This window comes from Pelodiscus sinensis, chromosome 1 (genome assembly GCF_049634645.1).
Source record: "Pelodiscus sinensis isolate JC-2024 chromosome 1, ASM4963464v1, whole genome shotgun sequence".
NCBI lineage: Eukaryota > Metazoa > Chordata > Testudines > Trionychidae > Pelodiscus > Pelodiscus sinensis.
In genome coordinates this window covers 240,227,787-240,246,666 of record NC_134711.1, presented here as the reverse complement: position 1 = coordinate 240,246,666, position 18,880 = coordinate 240,227,787, and the positions used below count along the sequence as shown (strand labels likewise).

Here is an 18,880-nt window from a genome sequence, read left to right as displayed (position 1 = left end):
TGCAGATGCACACTCTGCTTTATTTGTACTGGTTTTTGTTTTTACCTGGTGGACCCGGTGGTCCTTGTGGCCCTGGTTGTCCAGGAAGCCCAGCTCCATCACACAAGGCACAACCATCACCTTTATCACCTGCAGGGGAAAAAAAAAGACTTAGGAAGACTATAGGCAGATCCTTTAAGAAGAAAACAAACCCCATACATTGTTTTTTGAGTGAAAGTAAATTTGTCACTTTTAGCTACTTGCTTAAATTAGATTTTATGAGCAAATTTATTTAAAAAGTTAATTGCTTTTTTAAAAAAAACTTCAAATTTCTTTTCAGGTGTGACAGTACTGATGTGTAAAACTTTATGAATGGTTGGGGGAAAGGCAATCTGACCAATGAGGGAACAAACATGAAAACACGAACTAGTACCTATTTAAAAACTAAATTAGAGAGAAGGGAAAATATGAGGATCCTGGAACTCACACAAATTTTGTGGGTTTGGAAAAACAGTGAATGCAAAGAGATCTTGGGACCAAATTCTCCCCTGATGATTTCAGTTGTTGTTTTACACATTTATACCAGCCTTGCTAAAATCAAAAGAATTACATCTATTTGCATATTTCAGACCTTAGCTTTTCTCTTAACCAAAGAGAAGAAAGTGACCAGGAGGAGGAAAACATGGGATGATAAGGAGGAAGGAGACCTGCTCTGTAAGAAATGTAACATTTTATCCTTGAGAGAGAAATGAATTTGGCCATTTCAATGGATTTGAGAAAGCAAGATCATTATGGATCAGTGAGCAAAAGCAACTGGCACTACACACAGGGAAATGGAACTTGAATAAGAAAATTGTAGTTGAGAAGAGCACTGGAATAAAGACAGTCTCTCAGCAAAGTGCTGCAATTTTTCTAATTTTCTTTACTTCATCCTGGAAAATAACCACTGTACTATATAGAATGAATACAAGTTCTATTTCAATAGCTTTTTTGATGTGGTTGCTCAAAAACGCATTGGCTGAGCACACCCAACCACAGTGGAATACAAACAGAAGCCTCTAAATGCAACATACTGGTAAAATAATGGATGAAGGAAAGTAGAAGACACAGCTCTAGAGGGTTTGGCCAAAAAGCATGGTCCTAGGAGACCTCAACCTGAATTTGATTCGCTGTTGTACTATTCTATGTGAGTCTGGCTAACTGGTAAAAGAATACTTATGCTAGAGCATTTTAAAGTGGAATTTGTATTAGTTCTTTAAAGAAACTGATTTGAGTTCAGTCTCATGACTTTGCAAAAAGAAACACACAAAAAGCTCTACAACTTTTGCAATATTCTGTGAATCTTCTCTAATACAATGAAAGAATTAACTTCTGTTTCATGACTGAATACTGAAAGATTTATATTGTCTCATTCCTGGGGAGAAGCAGCAGCAGCTCAGTGTGTTACAGATCAGGCCTTTAGTCAACCAAACTCTGTGCTGACTTAACACTCTGTGCAACACTATCAATATCAACAGATTACATGTGAATCACTACAGAGACGGACATAACTCCAGCTTCCCTTTAAGAACTTTTAGTATTTTCTAAACATTTCAATACATATTGGGCTCAGATTGGGTTCAGGTGGCTAAGTCCCTGTTTTGGCATTCACTGCAATTTACGAAATTCCAGCTGAATCTAGTAAGTGCCTAAACTAATGCAGCATTTACATTTTTACAGTAAAAATTTCCCTTGGTTTCTGTCTCTGGGCATACACTCTGCTGCCTGCCTCTAGGTATTTCTTGCCTAAGCCTGGCAGCAATTTACAAATTGGAGAAGATAGATTTACATCTATCTAACATGCATGTTGGATAGGTGGCAGGGGTGAGCGGCAACAGGCAGAGAGAACTCAAACACAGGAGCATGAGAATGATTCTATAGTCTGGTGGTTAAAGCACTTGCCGAGAATGTAGGAGACCCAAAATCCGGCCCCTCTACTCAGATGACTAATCACTTACCCTCAATAGACCTGTTTCAACAGGAGAGACTGAGGCAGGACTACTACCCCACCCAAGAAGGTGAATGTCTTTGCCAGAGAGGTGACAGAGCCCTCTTTAAATCCCTTCTCCTTAGTGGGCACAGGGGAGACTTAACCTAGAGGTTTCCCACATCCCAGGTGAGGACCCTAATGGGACTAAAAGTTACAAGGGAGACCCTTCCCCCATCTGTGTGGCTTTAAAAAACAACAAACCTCACCTCAGGCACCTAATGCCAAGAAAGGGCTCACATCTGAGAATAGCTAGAAAGACTGGTCCCCTACCTGAAGCTTGGATTTATGCATCTATCTAAGCAAACACCCTGCTCATTGGCACCTCTTGTTGGTAAGCTGAGGCAGTTCCCCATCTAGCTTAAATGCTTTTGTGGATCACATTCGAAGGCACCCAACTTTTCCCATTCGTTGTAGAGGAACCTACCACATAAATATGGCTTTGTGGACCGCAGCATTGTTCCAGTGTTTTAATGGGAATCTAAAAGTTAGGTGCCATGATGCTGAGCATCACAATGCTTAAACACCCTTTGTGAATCTTGGCCATGCCCACTACAACTTCTTTATTTTGCATACAAACTCATTTTTACTTTAATAATTCTATAATTGCTCCCTACTTCTTGACAATTATCCAATGCCATCTACAACAGAAGGTTAGGTGACTACCCAAGGGTATTTCCCTGGTGAGTTCATAAATCTGTAATCATTACATGTGGTCTCTTCCCCAATGCATGCTTGTTTATACCCTATCTTCAAATGATCCTATTTTGTCAATTAAGTCATGGTTGGAGCCTAAGAAAACTGCCATGGATTTTATCAACATAAACAATGTGTTATGTCATTGCATTTCACAAATAGTTACTACTCAAAGTCACAGCACATTAGACATGATTTTCAGTATCAGGCAAATACAAGAAAAATGTATCGAACAAAACGTGGATCTATTTAATGTCTGAACTGATCTGATAAAAGCATTTGATACAGCCTTTGATATGGATGATTTTCAGTAAACTTGGTTGTGCACCAAAACTGGTAAAGATCATTTGTTTATTTCACCAGGGACTGTAAAGTCAAGTACTTTTTAATGAAAATCTCACTGACTCCTTCCCCATTTCAAATGGAGTCAAACAAGCTGGCGTCCTTGCTTCTGTACTCTTCAACATCTTCTTCACCCAAGTCCTCAACCAAATGGGCTACATATGGGCTCAAGAGAATCACATATATCAGATACAGGCATGACAGCTCAGTCTTCAATCTTATAAGGATTAAAGCAAAAACAAAAGTAAAAGATCTACTAATAAGAGAAGCCCTCTTTGTGGATTATCGTGCTCTCCTAGCACACACAGAGCATTATGTATCACTTTGTGAAGCATCAAAACTATTTGGCCTTGCAATCGTCCTGGAGAAGGCAGTGGTGTTACATCAATTATCTCCACCCCTCTGACTCAATGCCCTAGCATAGACACTAATGGAATCCAACTAAAGCAAGTTGACAGTTTCACCTATCTCAACAGCAATATCTCCAACAATGGATCTCTCGACAAAGAGACCACAATCAAGATTCAGAAAGTGTCTCAATCATTAGGAAAGCTTCATAACAAAGTCCTGAAATCCCACAACTTAACCCCTTCAACAAAAATAGAATTCTATCATGCTTTTGAGCTGACACCTCTCCTCTGTAGCTGTGAGACGTAGCACCACACAAATGGCATATCAAACAGCTAGAGGCCTTTCATATGGGGATCTGACAGTAGAACAAAATTACCAGCCTGGAGGTTCTCCAAAAGTTAAATGCCATAAATATTGAGGCCATGCTAATGAAAGCCCAACTACTCCAGGCTGGATACATAATTAGGATGCCTGAACATCGATTCCCCAGAAATATTTTCTATGGAGAATTGGCACAAGGACTTTGGAATCAATGCTACCCCAGAAAGTGCTACAAGTGCAGTATTAAGAACAGCATACACTTTGGTGCAATAAAACCTGATGATCTTGACAAGGATGCATTAAATAGATCAGCACAGCAACACACAACACTCAGAGCTTTCCAAGCCTTTGAAGAGTACTGAAATATTCAATTGTTAGCTGACAGAGAAAAGCATCATGTTCCTGCTATAGCCACCAAGATGCTCACCAATTACTTCAGAGTCACTCCAGAATCCACAAAAGAGATATAATGAAAATATTTTCATTGAACTGACGGACTAGACACACATGGATGCACTGTGCAATTTGGATGTAATTATTTCTTATTATTACTAAATGCTTCTATTACCAGCTTCATATCAATAGCTCACAATCTACTTTCCACTGTTCACCTAGTTCTCTCCATCGACTTCTGCATCTCAGGGTATGTCTACACTGCAAAGTTAATTCAGAATAACAGCCATTATTCCGAATTAACTTCCATAGCATCTACACAAGCGTCTACACATAGCGTCAATTTAATTCGAAATAGTGGGGCGCTTAATTTGAGTTTGGTAAACCTCATTCTACAAGGAGTAACGCCAAACTCGAATTAACTGACTTGGAATAAACGCTGTATAGATGCTTAGTCCGAATTAGCTGGCCTCCAGCCTTCCCAGTTTCCCCTGGTGGCCATTCTGAGCCAAACCAGGAAAACTCTTCTCCCTCCCCCCAACCCCGGAGCCCTTAAAGGGGCAAACTCTGGCCACAGTGCCTGTGCCAGCTCCAAGCCTGCCGGCCCAGAGCCAACAGTCACTGCCCTGACCCAGTGGCCCCAAAACATGAGCCAGCAAGCCACTGACAGCCAGCCCTCCACTGTACCCCAGGAGCAGTCTGCCAGCTCCCAGTAGCCTGCCAGGGCCCAGAGAAGGTGGGCACCTTCCTGGTCCAGGGCGGAGATCAGAATGGACCGTACTCAGGTTTGGAAGGATGCCCCCAATGTCTATGATCTCTGCACTAGACAGAGGAATGCAGCTATGTATGGCAGGAAAGCTGCCAGCCTGGCCACCAAGGTCACATGCGAACCCAGGAGCAGGTTTCCATGAAAATCAAGTTGGTCCGATGAGACCCCAAACACCGAGCTTCTCCTCCCCATTCTTTCCCTTGCCTCCCCCTTCCAGCTCCCTCCTCCCAGGTTTCCCCCTCCCCTCTCCCATCCTCATTCCCACCCCAGTTTCAGTCAATAAAGAGAGTTTGTTTTTGGCAAGAAATATGTTTTTATTTGACATCAGAAAGGGGGGGTTAGAGAGGGATATGTGGAAGGAGGGAGGAATGAAGCACATTCCCCAGGGAGGCTCTTAGTGCTCCTTAGGGTGGAAGCTCTCCTGCAGGGCCTCCTGGATACTGACAGCCCCCCAATGGACCTCCGAGATGGCAGCCTGCAGAAAGTGCAGCCAGGCTCGCAGCAACACGTCCACGAGAAGCACCAGAGTCCCCAGGGACAGCTCCGGCTCCATGCTGCAGAGTGCTGTGGTGTCCCGAGTGAGGGCAACCAGAGCATGCAGAGACACAAATGCTTTGCTGTCCCTCATCGAGGCAGGCAAGCAAGCAGGGACACCTGAGAACCGGCTGCCCCGGAGTCAGGGGAAAGTGTCCCTTTAAGCACAGGCGTCAGATAGCCTCAAGCAGCAGCCACACACAGACACTCCTGACCTGATGCCCTGCCTGGCCTGGTTCTGGCTGCCCTTAAATCCGATTCTGTATCAGGTCAGTGTGTATGCAGTATTTCAAATTGGAAAAATGCTAATTTGAGCTGCATTTTGTGTGTAGATGCGTTAATTCGAATTAGCTTAATTCAAATTAACTATTTCAAATTAAGATAACTCGAATTAACGCTGTAGTGTAGACATACCTCAGTCTATCTCTCTGACATCCTCTCTACATCTTATCATCCACTTGAACAAGTAAAGCTGGACTTATCTTTCCACTGAACTCCTCCCATCCTTTACCACTATCAACAAATAGAGCAGAGGGTATCCGAGGGTATGTCTACACTACCCTCCTAGTTCGAACTAGGAGGGTAATGTATGCATACCGCACTTGCTAATGAAGCCCGGGATTTGAATTTCCCGGGCTTCATTAGCATAAGCGGGGAGCCGCCATTTTTAAATCCCCGCTGCTTCGAACCCCGTGCAGCGCGGCTACACGGGGCTCGAACTAGGTAGTTCGGACTAGGGTGCCTACTCCGAACTACCGGTACACCTCGTTTCACGAGGAGTAACGGTAGTTTGGAATAGGAACCTAGTCCGAACTACCTAGTTCGAACCCCGTGTAGCCGCGCTGCACGGGGTTCGAAGCAGCGGGGATTTAAAAATGGCGGCTCCCCGCTTATGCTAATGAAGCCCGGGAAATTCAAATCCCGGGCTTCATTAGCAAGTGCGGTATGCATACATTACCCCGCTAGTTCAAACTAGCGGGGTAGTGTAGACATACCCTGAATAACAAACTGAAGTCTGTATCATGTAATTTAATTCAGGAACACCAGCCTCTCTCTCACTCAAGTCTCTATGCTGGGCAATGCATATGGTAAAAGTTAAGCAGGTAGTTATGCACTTTTCTGGATCAGCAGGATTAGGGAGCTCAATACTTTGTGGAATCAAAGCCTTAATGACTACACAAGATAGAAGATAGTGGAGCATCAGGTCCACTGAATGGGGCAAACACAAGTAAGCAGTTCTTTAAACAATATTACCTTTATCTCCTCTCTCTCCTGTCAATCCAGGTTGCCCTTGAGGTCCAGGAAAACCTCGATCACCAGGTTCTCCAGGCTGACATTCCAGGATTCCATCTAAAATTGGAGTGAAATAATAAAGAACATTATTCTGTGAGTTCAGATATCCACAACAGTATACTTCACATCAGTATCACTGCTCCATAGATTATTATGAGCAATGACAAAGTATCTACTGGATGACTGTGACCACAGTGAGGAGCAAGTTCACACATTTATCTGTCCAATTCAGTTATTATGGGAATTAAGGGATAAAATCAAGGGGGGGGGGGAGGTCTATAAAATGTAATCAAGTTTTATAGTCATTATTCTAAAAACGTATGGAATTATGGACAAGTGGCAGTCTGTCCATATTAAGTTTGCAAATAACTTCCATTTAAAAGCTCTGGCTTAAAAAATTGACTACACTTAATTTAAAATAGAACATATTTTACGCTGGAGACCTAGCGGGTTATTTCTGGAAGATCTGAAAGAAGTTCACTAAACAGATTTTAGTTACAGTTACATTTAAAAATTATCCTGATTGGAAATCATAATTTTTGTCTTAGGTTTCTTTGAATCTTTCTTGATCAAAAGAAGCTTGTTAATAACCTTCCATATTTTTCAAGTCATTAAATCTCCCTGAAAACTCTCATACTATATTTATTTGAAGAAAGCAGATGTTTAAGGGTCAGAAGTGGGATGACAAATGAAAAACTTCACCAGAACCTCAGGTCTGAACAAAAAAATAATGCTTCCTAGGTTGTGTTTTATTGCAGGGTTCTGAGTCGATATAATTTCACGTAATTTTGGCTGAAGTGTTTAGCAGAAATCTTTCTCTGTAGTTTTACAAACAACATGTGACATTACACCCCATATCTATCATCACCCCATCAGCAAAGTAGCTACAGCGGGATTATGTTATAATTATAATGCATTTTGTTCAAGATGGGTCATGCAAGGTGTCACTGGAAAAGTTATAACTTGCTGAATATGATTATCCCATTTATGCATGTATCATTTTATATCTAAAGTTATGACTATCGACTATGTATTTTAATTTCAAATGTAGTTACACCTGAGTGACACCCACTAGGCAAGATGATTCTAGTCTAGATAACTGGTCATGAAGGGCCTATTCAGGGCAACAGGCCATTAGGAAAAACAATAGGCCTTAGGAAAAATGTATCCTTCACCTGGTGATCCTTCCTGAGACCACTCTAGACAACCTGTAAGTAATGGCTGCTGTGATTTAGCAATGGATGCAAGGACATATGATCGGACTGCACGACACTAACCTCCATTTTGGGTATCTGTATTTTTTCACAAACTGGGCTGGCAATTGACTTTGGAACAAAGTGTTCCTAATATATGTTAATGCTATATAATGTAGGGTGTGACATCATCAAAGAGCCTCAGTCTCCACACAAGAAAAACTCCTGGAAAACAAAGACTGGATTGGGAAAGTGTTAATGCCGAATTAAAAGATTCCTAGCCTGTTTGTGGAAATCTGCTTGTTTCATCTGCCAGAGTGACAGATTGCTAAGTCATATCCAATCTATCTAGTATTTTAGGCTTAGTTTGTAGTTTTGTTTGTTTGCTAGGTCATCTGCTTTGATCTGTCTGCTATCACTTATAATCACTTAACATCTATCTTTTGTATTTAACAAACTTGTTTTTTGTTTTACTTTAAACCAATGTGCCTTTGACTGAAGTGCCTGGGGAAAGTCTCAAGCATATTGTGCATATTCCTCTCCACACTGAGGATGAGGCAAACTGGGTAATAAATTCACACTGGTTAGTGTTTCAACCATGGCAGGATGGTACAACACAGAATGTTTCAGGCTAGGAAACTGGGAGTTATTTTTGTTTTACCCTTGCTATTGTTGGTTCATGCTTCGACTGGCCACAGCTTACATACAACTGCAGCTGAGTATGTCCCTACGTATGTGAATGCTGGTGGGTGTGTACGATCGGGAAAGAGTCATAGTTTGTCAGAGCACCACAGTGCTGACAGGGAGCCCAGGCTGGTAAGTCAGAGGGCTAAGTGATAGAATCATAGAGATGGAAGAGACCTCAGGAGGTCATCAAGTCCAGCCCCCTGCCCAAGGCAGGACCAATCCCAACTAAATCAATCCATCCAGGGCTTTGTCAAGCCAAGACTTAAAAACCTCTAGGGATAGAGATTCCACCTCCTTCCTAGGTAATCCATTACAATGCTTTACAATTCTCCTAGTGAAATAGTTTTTCCTAATATCTAGACCTCTCCCACCACAACTTGAGACCATTGCTCCTTGTTCTGCCATCAGTCACTACTGTTAACAGCCTTTCTCCATCCTCTTTGGAACCTCCCTTCAGGAAGTTGAAGGCTGCGATCAAATACCCCCTCACTCTTCTGTTCTGCAGTCTAAACAAACCCAAATCCCTCAGTCTCTCCTCATAGGTCATGCGCTCCAGCCCCCTAATCATTTTGGTCGCCCTCTGCTGGACCCTCTCCAATGTGTCCAGATCCTTTCTATAGTGGGGGGACCAGAACTGGAGACAATATTCCAGATGTGGCCTCACCAGAGACGAATAAAGGGGAATAATCACTTCTCTGGATCTGCTGGCAATGCTCCTCCTAATGCACCCTAATATGCCATTAGCCCTCTTGGCTTCAAGGGCACACTGTTGACTCATATCCAGCTTCTCATCCACTGTAATCCCCAGGTCCTTTTCTGCAGAACTGCTACTTAGCCAGTCGGTCCCCAGCCTGTTCCCAGGGGGAACCCATCACACAACATATTATAACAAACACACAAAACAAACCAAGGAAGTAAAAATCAGAATTTTCTTGTGTGTCTATTTTGTGAAAACTGGTAAAATGATGTGGAAGAGGGTTTTGTTTTGTTATGGTTATTTTATGGTAATGAACTATGCGTTACTTTGCTCTTGATAAAACTTTTTTTTATTATGTAGACATTATAATATTTAGAGTATCTAACTATGTATTTTATTTTACAAGTGTATTGGTTTTATAATCAGGCCATAAGGAACTATATTGTCACTAAGCAACTTTAATTTTTTAAACTATGTTTTGTTTGTTTAGGAATTTCATGAAGAACGACAGTCCTTTCTGTAGCTTATTAACATATGTGCAATTCTATAACAAGGATAATGTCCTCTATTTCTGTTTTTCTATTAAAATCTATAATATTTTATTATCAGGGAATCCTCAGTTGCATAATCTCCTCTCCACACTACCTTAAAAAGTTTTTATCATAATAATTTATTAATACCCTGATATGTACACCTCTTTTCTTGTCTGCTGAAGGTGCAGACAAAATACTATTGTATTTGTGACATTGATTACATTTTAGCTATAGTGAAATAAAATATTATTATTTTAAAGATACATAATCTAACAATGAAGATAATACATGAATTTGAAGTGTATCTGTTTACCTAAAAATATAGCATCATTTTAGTCTTCAATTTTTACTCTTTATCCAAGTGTGATGGGGCTTAGCCTATATCACCAGCAAGGTTAGCAAAAAGATTCTGTTATTTGTTAGGGGTGTAAAATCCTGTTTAATGAGTAAAATGTTATGTTTAACCAGTTAACCACTTAAACAGAGGTGGGTGGGGATGGAAGACATTGCTCCAGCTGGGCTGGGCCCTATTATTTCTGCACTGTCATTCTTCAGTAACAAAAACAAAAACACAAAAAACCAACAAAAAACAAAAAAACAAAAAAAGTAAATAAAAATCAGACATAGTCTAAACAATTACAATTCTGCAATTTAAAATCTAAGTTTAGACCACAGGGATTGCTATTAGCAAGTGATATAATTCAATACTAAGATTTCACATTGAACAAATTTGTTTAAAAAACTATTTGAAGGCACAGATGGCCAGAGCTAACTGAAAGCATATGGGAGAATACTGTAGTAAAATTATAAAGCAGAAAATTAGGCAGGAGAAAAAGAAATGTCTAAGTCTCTCTGATGTTTGTTTAATGAATTATTAATGTGTCCCTAGGTAGCAATTAACAAGAAATAGATCCTTGCTTTTTTGTAATTATCTACTACTTATTTTATGTTGACTGGAAAGTAGTATCAATAATTAAGGGCAAATACTTCCTAGTCGCTAAGCCAGGTCCTCAGCTGGTATAAATGGACTTAGCACTCTTGGCTTCAGTAGAGCTATGCCTATTACATCCAACTGAGGATTTGGTCTGAGGAAGTTAAGCATGAGGTGAATACTTGTCAGTCAGCAAAACAGAATCAACCACAAGTTGAAGAAGAGCTCTTTCACCAACAGAAGTTGGTCCAGTAAGATATCCCCCTCACTCACTTTATTTCTGTAATCTCCTGGGACCAAGAAGGCTACAACAATATTGCAAACAAGTGACAAGTTCTCATTTCCTGATATGATTATGTTAAAAGGCCATTTATACTAAGCTATAGATAAATATCTAGGATGAGCCACTGCAAATATTGCACCTGCAAAAGTGTATGGAATAAAAGGAACCTTTTAAGGATCATAAAGTCAAATACATTGTTTGAAAGAGGTAAAAAATAGTGGCCATTTATCCAGAAAAAAATCTGTCTTTAGCCAGGTAACCAGAGATTTGTTTCATTTATGAGACCATGCCTTTTTTTTTTTGTGAATTAACAAAGGCAAATATGTTGCTTTCTTTCCATATTCAGAGAACACTTCTTTTTCACGCTGATTCATGACCACCATTTTCCTGACAAGTCCTTGTTGCCTTTGTTCTCTTTGAATATGCAAAACTTTAACATGGTTTCAGCCACATATTGAAATAAAGTTTTCAACCTACTTGTTATGCCTGGTGGTCCCGGAGGCCCTGGATAACCCTGAGACCCTGGTAAACCATCTCTTCCAGCTGGTCCAGGCAGAGAGAGCCCTGGAAGTCCATGGTCACCCTTTTCACCTTTCTCACCAGGGAATCCTGGAGGACCTCTTGTCCCTGGGCTAGGTAAACCTTATTTAGAACAAAGTAAAATACACATGAAAGCAAATACAAATAACAAGATAAAATGGTCAACAAATGAGGTAGCTATAAATTCCTAAGATTAAGGGTAAAATCCAGCATAACACTAGGGACTGCATTTTGCCTCTCTCCTTGTGGGCTTCAGGTCTAGCTGCTCCACAAAGCAGTCACTAATGGTAACTAGACATTTTATTTCTGCATCCCTTATCAATTTCAGGAGCACTTGAAACAAAAACATTAATGGGAATCAGTGACCAAGTGGAAAGTGTTAAGAAGAGTAATAAGTGTTAATAACTGTTTCTGAGGTAGTGACAATAAGTGAATAGCATCATGTAATAAGTAAAGAGGACTGTGTAAGCTCTTTTTTAGCCATTAATACTCTTTACTTTAGTTTTCAAAACCGCCATTGCTATTTTTATAAAGATCCATCTGTGTTCATTAATCATTAGAAGTGATTTTTAAAACATCTTGTTCCTTTTCCTACATTAAAAATGACTTTGAAACTCACACAAACCCACACTTCATTGAAGTCTACTCTGTAGCAATGACTAACTAAAAGTCAAGTATCAGAGGGGTAGCCGTGTTAGTCTGAATCTGCAAAAGCGACGAGGAGTCCTGTGGCACCTTATAGACTAACTGAAGTGTAGGAGCATAAGCTTTCGTGGGCAAAGACCCACTTCGTCAGATGCATGTAGTGGAAATTTCCAGAGGCAGGAATAAATATGCAGGCCAGGATCAGGCTGGAGATGATGAGGTGATCCAATCAAGGAGGATGAGGCCCACTTCTAGCAGCTGATCTGGAGGTGTGAATTCCAAGAGAATAGAAGCTGCTTTTGTAGTTAGCAAGCCATTCACAGTCTTTGTTTAATCCAGAGTTGATTGTGTCAAACTTAAAGATGAACTGTAGCTCAGCAGTTTCTCTTTGAAGTCTGGTCCTGAAGTTTTTTTGCTGCAGGATGGCTACTTTTAGATCTGTAATTGTGTGTCCAGGAAGATTGAAGTGTTCCCCTACAGGTTTTTGTATGTTGCCATTCCTAATATCAGATTTGTGTCCATTGATTCTTTTACGTAGGGACTGTCCTGTTTGGCCGATGTATATAGCAGTGGGGCATTGTTGGCACATGATGGCATATATTACGTTGGTGGATGTGCAGGAGAATGTACCAGTGATAGTATGGCTGATCTGGTTAGGTCCTGTGATGGTGTTGCTGGTGTATATATGTGGGCAGAGTTGGCACCGAGGTTTGTTGCAAGGATTGGTTCCTGAGTTCGAGTTATTATGGTGCGGTGTGTAGTTGCTGGTGAGAATATGCTTCAGGTTGGCGGGTTGTCTGTGGGCAAGGACCGGCCTACCTCCCAAGGCCTGTGAGAGCGAGGGATCATTGTCCAGGATGGGCTGAAGATCGCTAATGATGCGTTGGAGAGGTTTTAGCTGGGGACTATAGGTGATGGCCAGTGGTGTTCTGTTGGTTTCTTTCTTGGGCTTGTCCCGTAGCAGGAGGCTTCTGGGTACACGTCTGGCTCTGTCAATCTGTCTCCTCACTTCCTTGTGTGGGTATCGCAGTTTACAGAATGCTTGTTGAAGGTCTTGTAGGTGTAGGTCTCTGTCTGAGGGGTTGGAGCATATGCGGTTGTACCTCAGTGCTTGGCTGTAAACAATGGATCGTGTGGTGTGTCCGGGATGGAAACTGGAGGCATGCAGGTAAGTATAGCGGTCGGTAGGTTTTCTGTATAGGGTGGTATTGATATGACCGTCACTTATTTGTATCGTGGTGTCCAGGAAATGGACCTCCCGTGTAGATTGGTCCATGCTGAGGTTGATGGTGGGGTGGAAGCTGTTGAAATCATGGTGAAATTCTTCCAGAGTCTCCTTCCCATGGGTCCAGATGATGAAGATGTCATCGATGTAGCGTAGGTAGAGAAGGGGTGTAAGTGGACGAGAGCTGAGGAAGCGTTGTTCCAGGTCAGACATAAAAATGTTGGCGTATTGTGGGGCCATGCGGGTGCCCATAGCAGTGCCACTGGTCTGGAGGTATATGTTGTCACCAAATCTGAAATAGTTGTGTGTGAGGATAAATTCACAGAGTTCAGCCACCAGTTGTGCTGTGGCATCATCAGGAATACTGTTCCTGACAGCTTGTACTCCATCTGCATGTGGGATGTTAGTGTAGAGAGCCTCTACATCCATGGTGGCTAGGATGGTGTTTTCTGGAAGATCACCTATGCATTGTAGTTTTCTCAGGAAATCCGTAGTGTCACGAAGGTAACTGGGAGTGCTGGTGGCGTAGGGTCTGAGCAGAGAGTCCACATAGCCAGACAGTCCTTCAGTAAGAGTGCCAATGCCCGAGATGATGGGGCGTCCGGGATTTCCAGGTTTGTGGATCTTGGGTAAAAGATAGAACAACCCTGGTCGGGGCTCTAAAGGTGTGTCGATTTGTTCCTGTGTTTGTTTGGGGAGTGTCCTGAGCAGATGGTGCAGTTTCTTAGTATATTCCTTAGTGGGATCTGAGGAAAGTGGCCTGTAGAATTTGGTATTGGAGAGTTGTCTGGCAGCCTCCTTTAGGTAGTCAGGCCTGTTCATGATGACAACAGCACCTCCTTTGTCAGCCTCTTTGATTATAATGTCAGAGTTGTTCCGGAGGCTGTGGATGGCATTGCGTTCTGCACGACTGAGGTTACCAGGCAAGCGATGCTGTTTTTCCACAATTTCTGCCTGTGCACGTCGGCGGAAGCATTCTATGTAGAGGTCCAGACTGCCATTTCGGCCCTCAGGAGGAGTCCATGTGGAGTTCTTCTTCTTGTGCTGTTGGTGGGAAGGTATCTGTGTGTCAGTGCACTGTTCAGTGTCGTGTTGGAAGTATTCCTTAAGACGGAGACGGCGAAAGTAGGCTTCCAGATCACCGCAGAACTGTATCATGTTAGTGGGGGTGGCGGGGCAAAAAGAGAGTCCCCGAGAGAGAACGGATTCTTCTGCCGAGCTGAGTGTGTAGTTGGAGAGATTGACGATATTGCTGGGTGAGTTAGGGGTACCATTGTTGTGGCCCCATGTGGCAGGTAGGATTTTAGACAGCTTACAGTCCTTTTTCCTCTGTAGAGAAGTGAAGTGTGTAATGTAGATCTCCTGTCTTGTTTTAGTAAAGTCCATTTGTGCAGAAGGTTGGTGTTTTATGAGAGACTCCAGATTGGAGAGCTCTTTTTTGATGTTTTCCTGTTTGCTGTACAGGATGCTGATCAGGTGGTTCCTCAGTTTTTTGGATAGTATATGGCATAATCTCTCACTGTAGTCTGTGCAGTATGTAGATAGCAATGGATTTTTCACCTTCAGTCCATTTGGTATAATGTCCATCCGTTTGCATTTGGAGAGAAAGATGATATCTGTTTGTACTTGTGCAAGTTTCTTCATGAGGTTGATAGATTTCCACTCCATACGGCTAAATGCAGTGCCTTGCATGGTGTCAAGTATCAGAGGGGTAGCCGTGTTAGTCTGAATCTGCAAAAGCGACGAGGAGTCCTGTGGCACCTTATAGACTAACTGAAGTGTAGGAGCATAAGCTTTCGTGGGCAAAGACCCACTTCGTCAGATGCATGTAGTGGAAATTTCCAGAGGCAGGAATAAATATGCAGGCCAGGATCAGGCTGGAGATGATGAGGTGATCCAATCAAGGAGGATGAGGCCCACTTCTAGCAGCTGATCTGGAGGTGTGAATTCCAAGAGAATAGAAGCTGCTTTTGTAGTTAGCAAGCCATTCACAGTCTTTGTTTAATCCAGAGTTGATTGTGTCAAACTTAAAGATGAACTGTAGCTCAGCAGTTTCTCTTTGAAGTCTGGTCCTGAAGTTTTTTTGCTGCAGGATGGCTACTTTTAGATCTGTAATTGTGTGTCCAGGAAGATTGAAGTGTTCCCCTACAGGTTTTTGTATGTTGCCATTCCTAATATCAGATTTGTGTCCATTGATTCTTTTACGTAGGGACTGTCCTGTTTGGCCGATGTATATAGCAGTGGGGCATTGTTGGCACATGATGGCATATATTACGTTGGTGGATGTGCAGGAGAATGTACCAGTGATAGTATGGCTGATCTGGTTAGGTCCTGTGATGGTGTTGCTGGTGTATATATGTGGGCAGAGTTGGCACCGAGGTTTGTTGCAAGGATTGGTTCCTGAGTTCGAGTTATTATGGTGCGGTGTGTAGTTGCTGGTGAGAATATGCTTCAGGTTGGCGGGTTGTCTGTGGGCAAGGACCGGCCTACCTCCCAAGGCCTGTGAGAGCGAGGGATCATTGTCCAGGATGGGCTGAAGATCGCTAATGATGCGTTGGAGAGGTTTTAGCTGGGGACTATAGGTGATGGCCAGTGGTGTTCTGTTGGTTTCTTTCTTGGGCTTGTCCCGTAGCAGGAGGCTTCTGGGTACACGTCTGGCTCTGTCAATCTGTCTCCTCACTTCCTCGTGTGGGTATCGCAGTTTACAGAATGCTTGTTGAAGGTCTTGTAGGTGTAGGTCTCTGTCTGAGGGGTTGGAGCATATGCGGTTGTACCTCAGTGCTTGGCTGTAAACAATGGATCGTGTGGTGTGTCCGGGATGGAAACTGGAGGCATGCAGGTAAGTATAGCGGTCGGTAGGTTTTCTGTATAGGGTGGTATTGATATGACCGTCACTTATTTGTATCGTGGTGTCCAGGAAATGGACCTCCCGTGTAGATTGGTCCATGCTGAGGTTGATGGTGGGGTGGAAGCTGTTGAAATCATGGTGAAATTCTTCCAGAGTCTCCTTCCCATGGGTCCAGATGATGAAGATGTCATCGATGTAGCGTAGGTAGAGAAGGGGTGTAAGTGGACGAGAGCTGAGGAAGCGTTGTTCCAGGTCAGACATAAAAATGTTGGCGTATTGTGGGGCCATGCGGGTGCCCATAGCAGTGCCACTGGTCTGGAGGTATATGTTGTCACCAAATCTGAAATAGTTGTGTGTGAGGATAAATTCACAGAGTTCAGCCACCAGTTGTGCTGTGGCATCATCAGGAATACTGTTCCTGACAGCTTGTACTCCATCTGCATGTGGGATGTTAGTGTAGAGAGCCTCTACATCCATGGTGGCTAGGATGGTGTTTTCTGGAAGATCACCTATGCATTGTAGTTTTCTCAGGAAATCCGTAGTGTCACGAAGGTAACTGGGAGTGCTGGTGGCGTAGGGTCTGAGCAGAGAGTCCACATAGCCAAACAACTAAAAGTCGTTGTTCTTTTTATCTTGTCACATACTATTCTTTAGGTTTTACAACTTACCACATTCATTACCTTTCACCTTCAACTTTGAAAACTTTCCTGGCAATAATACAACACTGATTCACCTAAGCTTGAATTCACTTAGTTCATAATCAATATAGATAAAGCCAGCATGCGACAGCCACAAAGAATTGGTATCACTGGCAAACTTGAAGAAGATATAATGTTTGTTCTAGAGAAATACATTGTTTATTTGCTTTTTAAAACTCAGGAGTCAGGGCCGTGGCTGGTGAGGTCAAATATAGTTATATTTATCAACCTTAGCTTAGAATCCTCTGAATTTTTTCACTAATTTCAATTTGTGTTTGACATTTTCCACACAGCTAAAGCACGTGCCAACACCATGATAAATCACTTCAATACAATATTCAATAACAAACAAAAGGACAAATGAGAAGACCCTCCCTCTTTCCCCTGAAAACTCATAGGAGAAGAAGACCAACTGAGCAGTCAGCATCCCCAGAATCCAGAGCTAGGAAGACTTCCTGCCCTCATCTCTGATCCCCGGACAATGCACAGCTCCAACAGAGCTATGTTTTCTGGGCTTCTTCTGTCTGGCTGTTCCTCTCAGCCATCATTCCACATCCATTTTAAGAGAAGTTTCCCAGTACAGAGAGGACTCTATGAAAAATTAATACAGCCTCAACGTGCTCCATTGAAAACACAGATTGTTCCACAGAGGTAACTGACATACATGAGAAAGACGATCCATACAAAGATCTCCAGGAGATGATTAGATCACCCAACAGGGCAGTGTATGTCAACTCTGGGTGTCAAGGAGTTATTGAGGCTTCTTGGCATCCCTTAAGATTGACCTTAGAAGAATTTTTTTAAAAGAATCAATAAAAACAACAGTCATATGCTCATACCTGGAGGACCTGGTAATCCTTCTATACCTGGCAAGCCTAAAAAGAAAGGCATTATTTTATTAGGGGATGAATGACAATGAAACAGATTATGTCAATGTTAATGATGTCATAGCATTTATTATGCAAACATCCACCACCATCTTATAACACTGGAGTGCAAAATAATATCTAGAATGAAAACTCAGATGATTTCAATCAAAATTATATGAGACTGACATCTGTCAAAGTCTGCAAGACAGAAATTTGGCAGAAAGACCTGTTGCTCTAAGATGCTGAGTGTCTTCAACACTCAATTGGAGCAGGAAGAATCAGACCTTGATTCAACACTCCGGGTAGGGACCAATCTATCCCACATACATTCCATGTAATTCCTGTATTGTACCGACAGTTAATCATATTTAGTCAAAACAAAGATCTTCAACTGAAATTCAGAGATTATACATACAGTAGTGACATTTCGCTAAACACCCGATACAGCAGTGGTCTCCAACCTTTAAAAGCATGAGATCACTTTTTGAATTTAAGTGCAATCCAAGATCTACCTCAAATCCAAATACCCTTGCCCCACCTCCTTTGTGTCCCTTCTCTGAGGCCTGGCCCCATGTCATTCCATCTCCCTCCCTCCCTCTCTCAGTATCACCAGGCAGGAGCAGCGGGTTAAGGTGCAGGCTCTGGTCTTGGATTAAAGGGTTTGAAGTGCAAGAGGAGCTCTAAGATGAGCTTGGGGCAGGTAGCTGGATGCAGGGGTACTCAGGGCTAGGGCAGAGGCTTGGAGTGCAGGAGGGTGTTCATGACTGGGGTAAGAATTCAGAATATGGGGTCCGAGTGGGCACTGCTTACCTCAAGTGGCTCCTGGGAGATGGTGCAGTGGGGCTAAGGCAGGCTCACCCCTGCCATGGCCCTGCACCACTCCCCAAAGCAGCCAGCAAACTCCCTCCATCCCAAGCCCTGTGGTGCCCCCTCTCTGCTCTTTGGAGATAGAATACAGGGTAAGAGAGGGGGCACCTTGACATCAGCACCCCTCTTCTCCCTCCCCTGCCCAGGAAGCAGAAGGGTC

General features: G+C 42.5%; 1 protein-coding gene across 2 annotated transcripts in view; it reads right to left on the bottom strand.

Moving 5' to 3' along the window:
- The window catches only part of COL4A1 (collagen type IV alpha 1 chain), a 194,711-nt gene that overhangs the window by 61,148 nt on the left and 114,683 nt on the right, over nucleotides 1–18,880 (bottom strand). For both annotated transcript variants that reach the window (XM_075918577.1, XM_075918579.1), the window contains exons 20-23: nucleotides 17,824–17,859; nucleotides 11,506–11,670; nucleotides 6,666–6,761; nucleotides 46–129 (exon numbers count right to left, since the gene is read on the bottom strand). In XM_075918577.1, coding sequence (XP_075774692.1) covers nucleotides 46–129; nucleotides 6,666–6,761; nucleotides 11,506–11,670; nucleotides 17,824–17,859 — 381 coding nt within the window. The remainder of the gene's footprint in view (nucleotides 1–45; nucleotides 130–6,665; nucleotides 6,762–11,505; nucleotides 11,671–17,823; nucleotides 17,860–18,880) is intronic.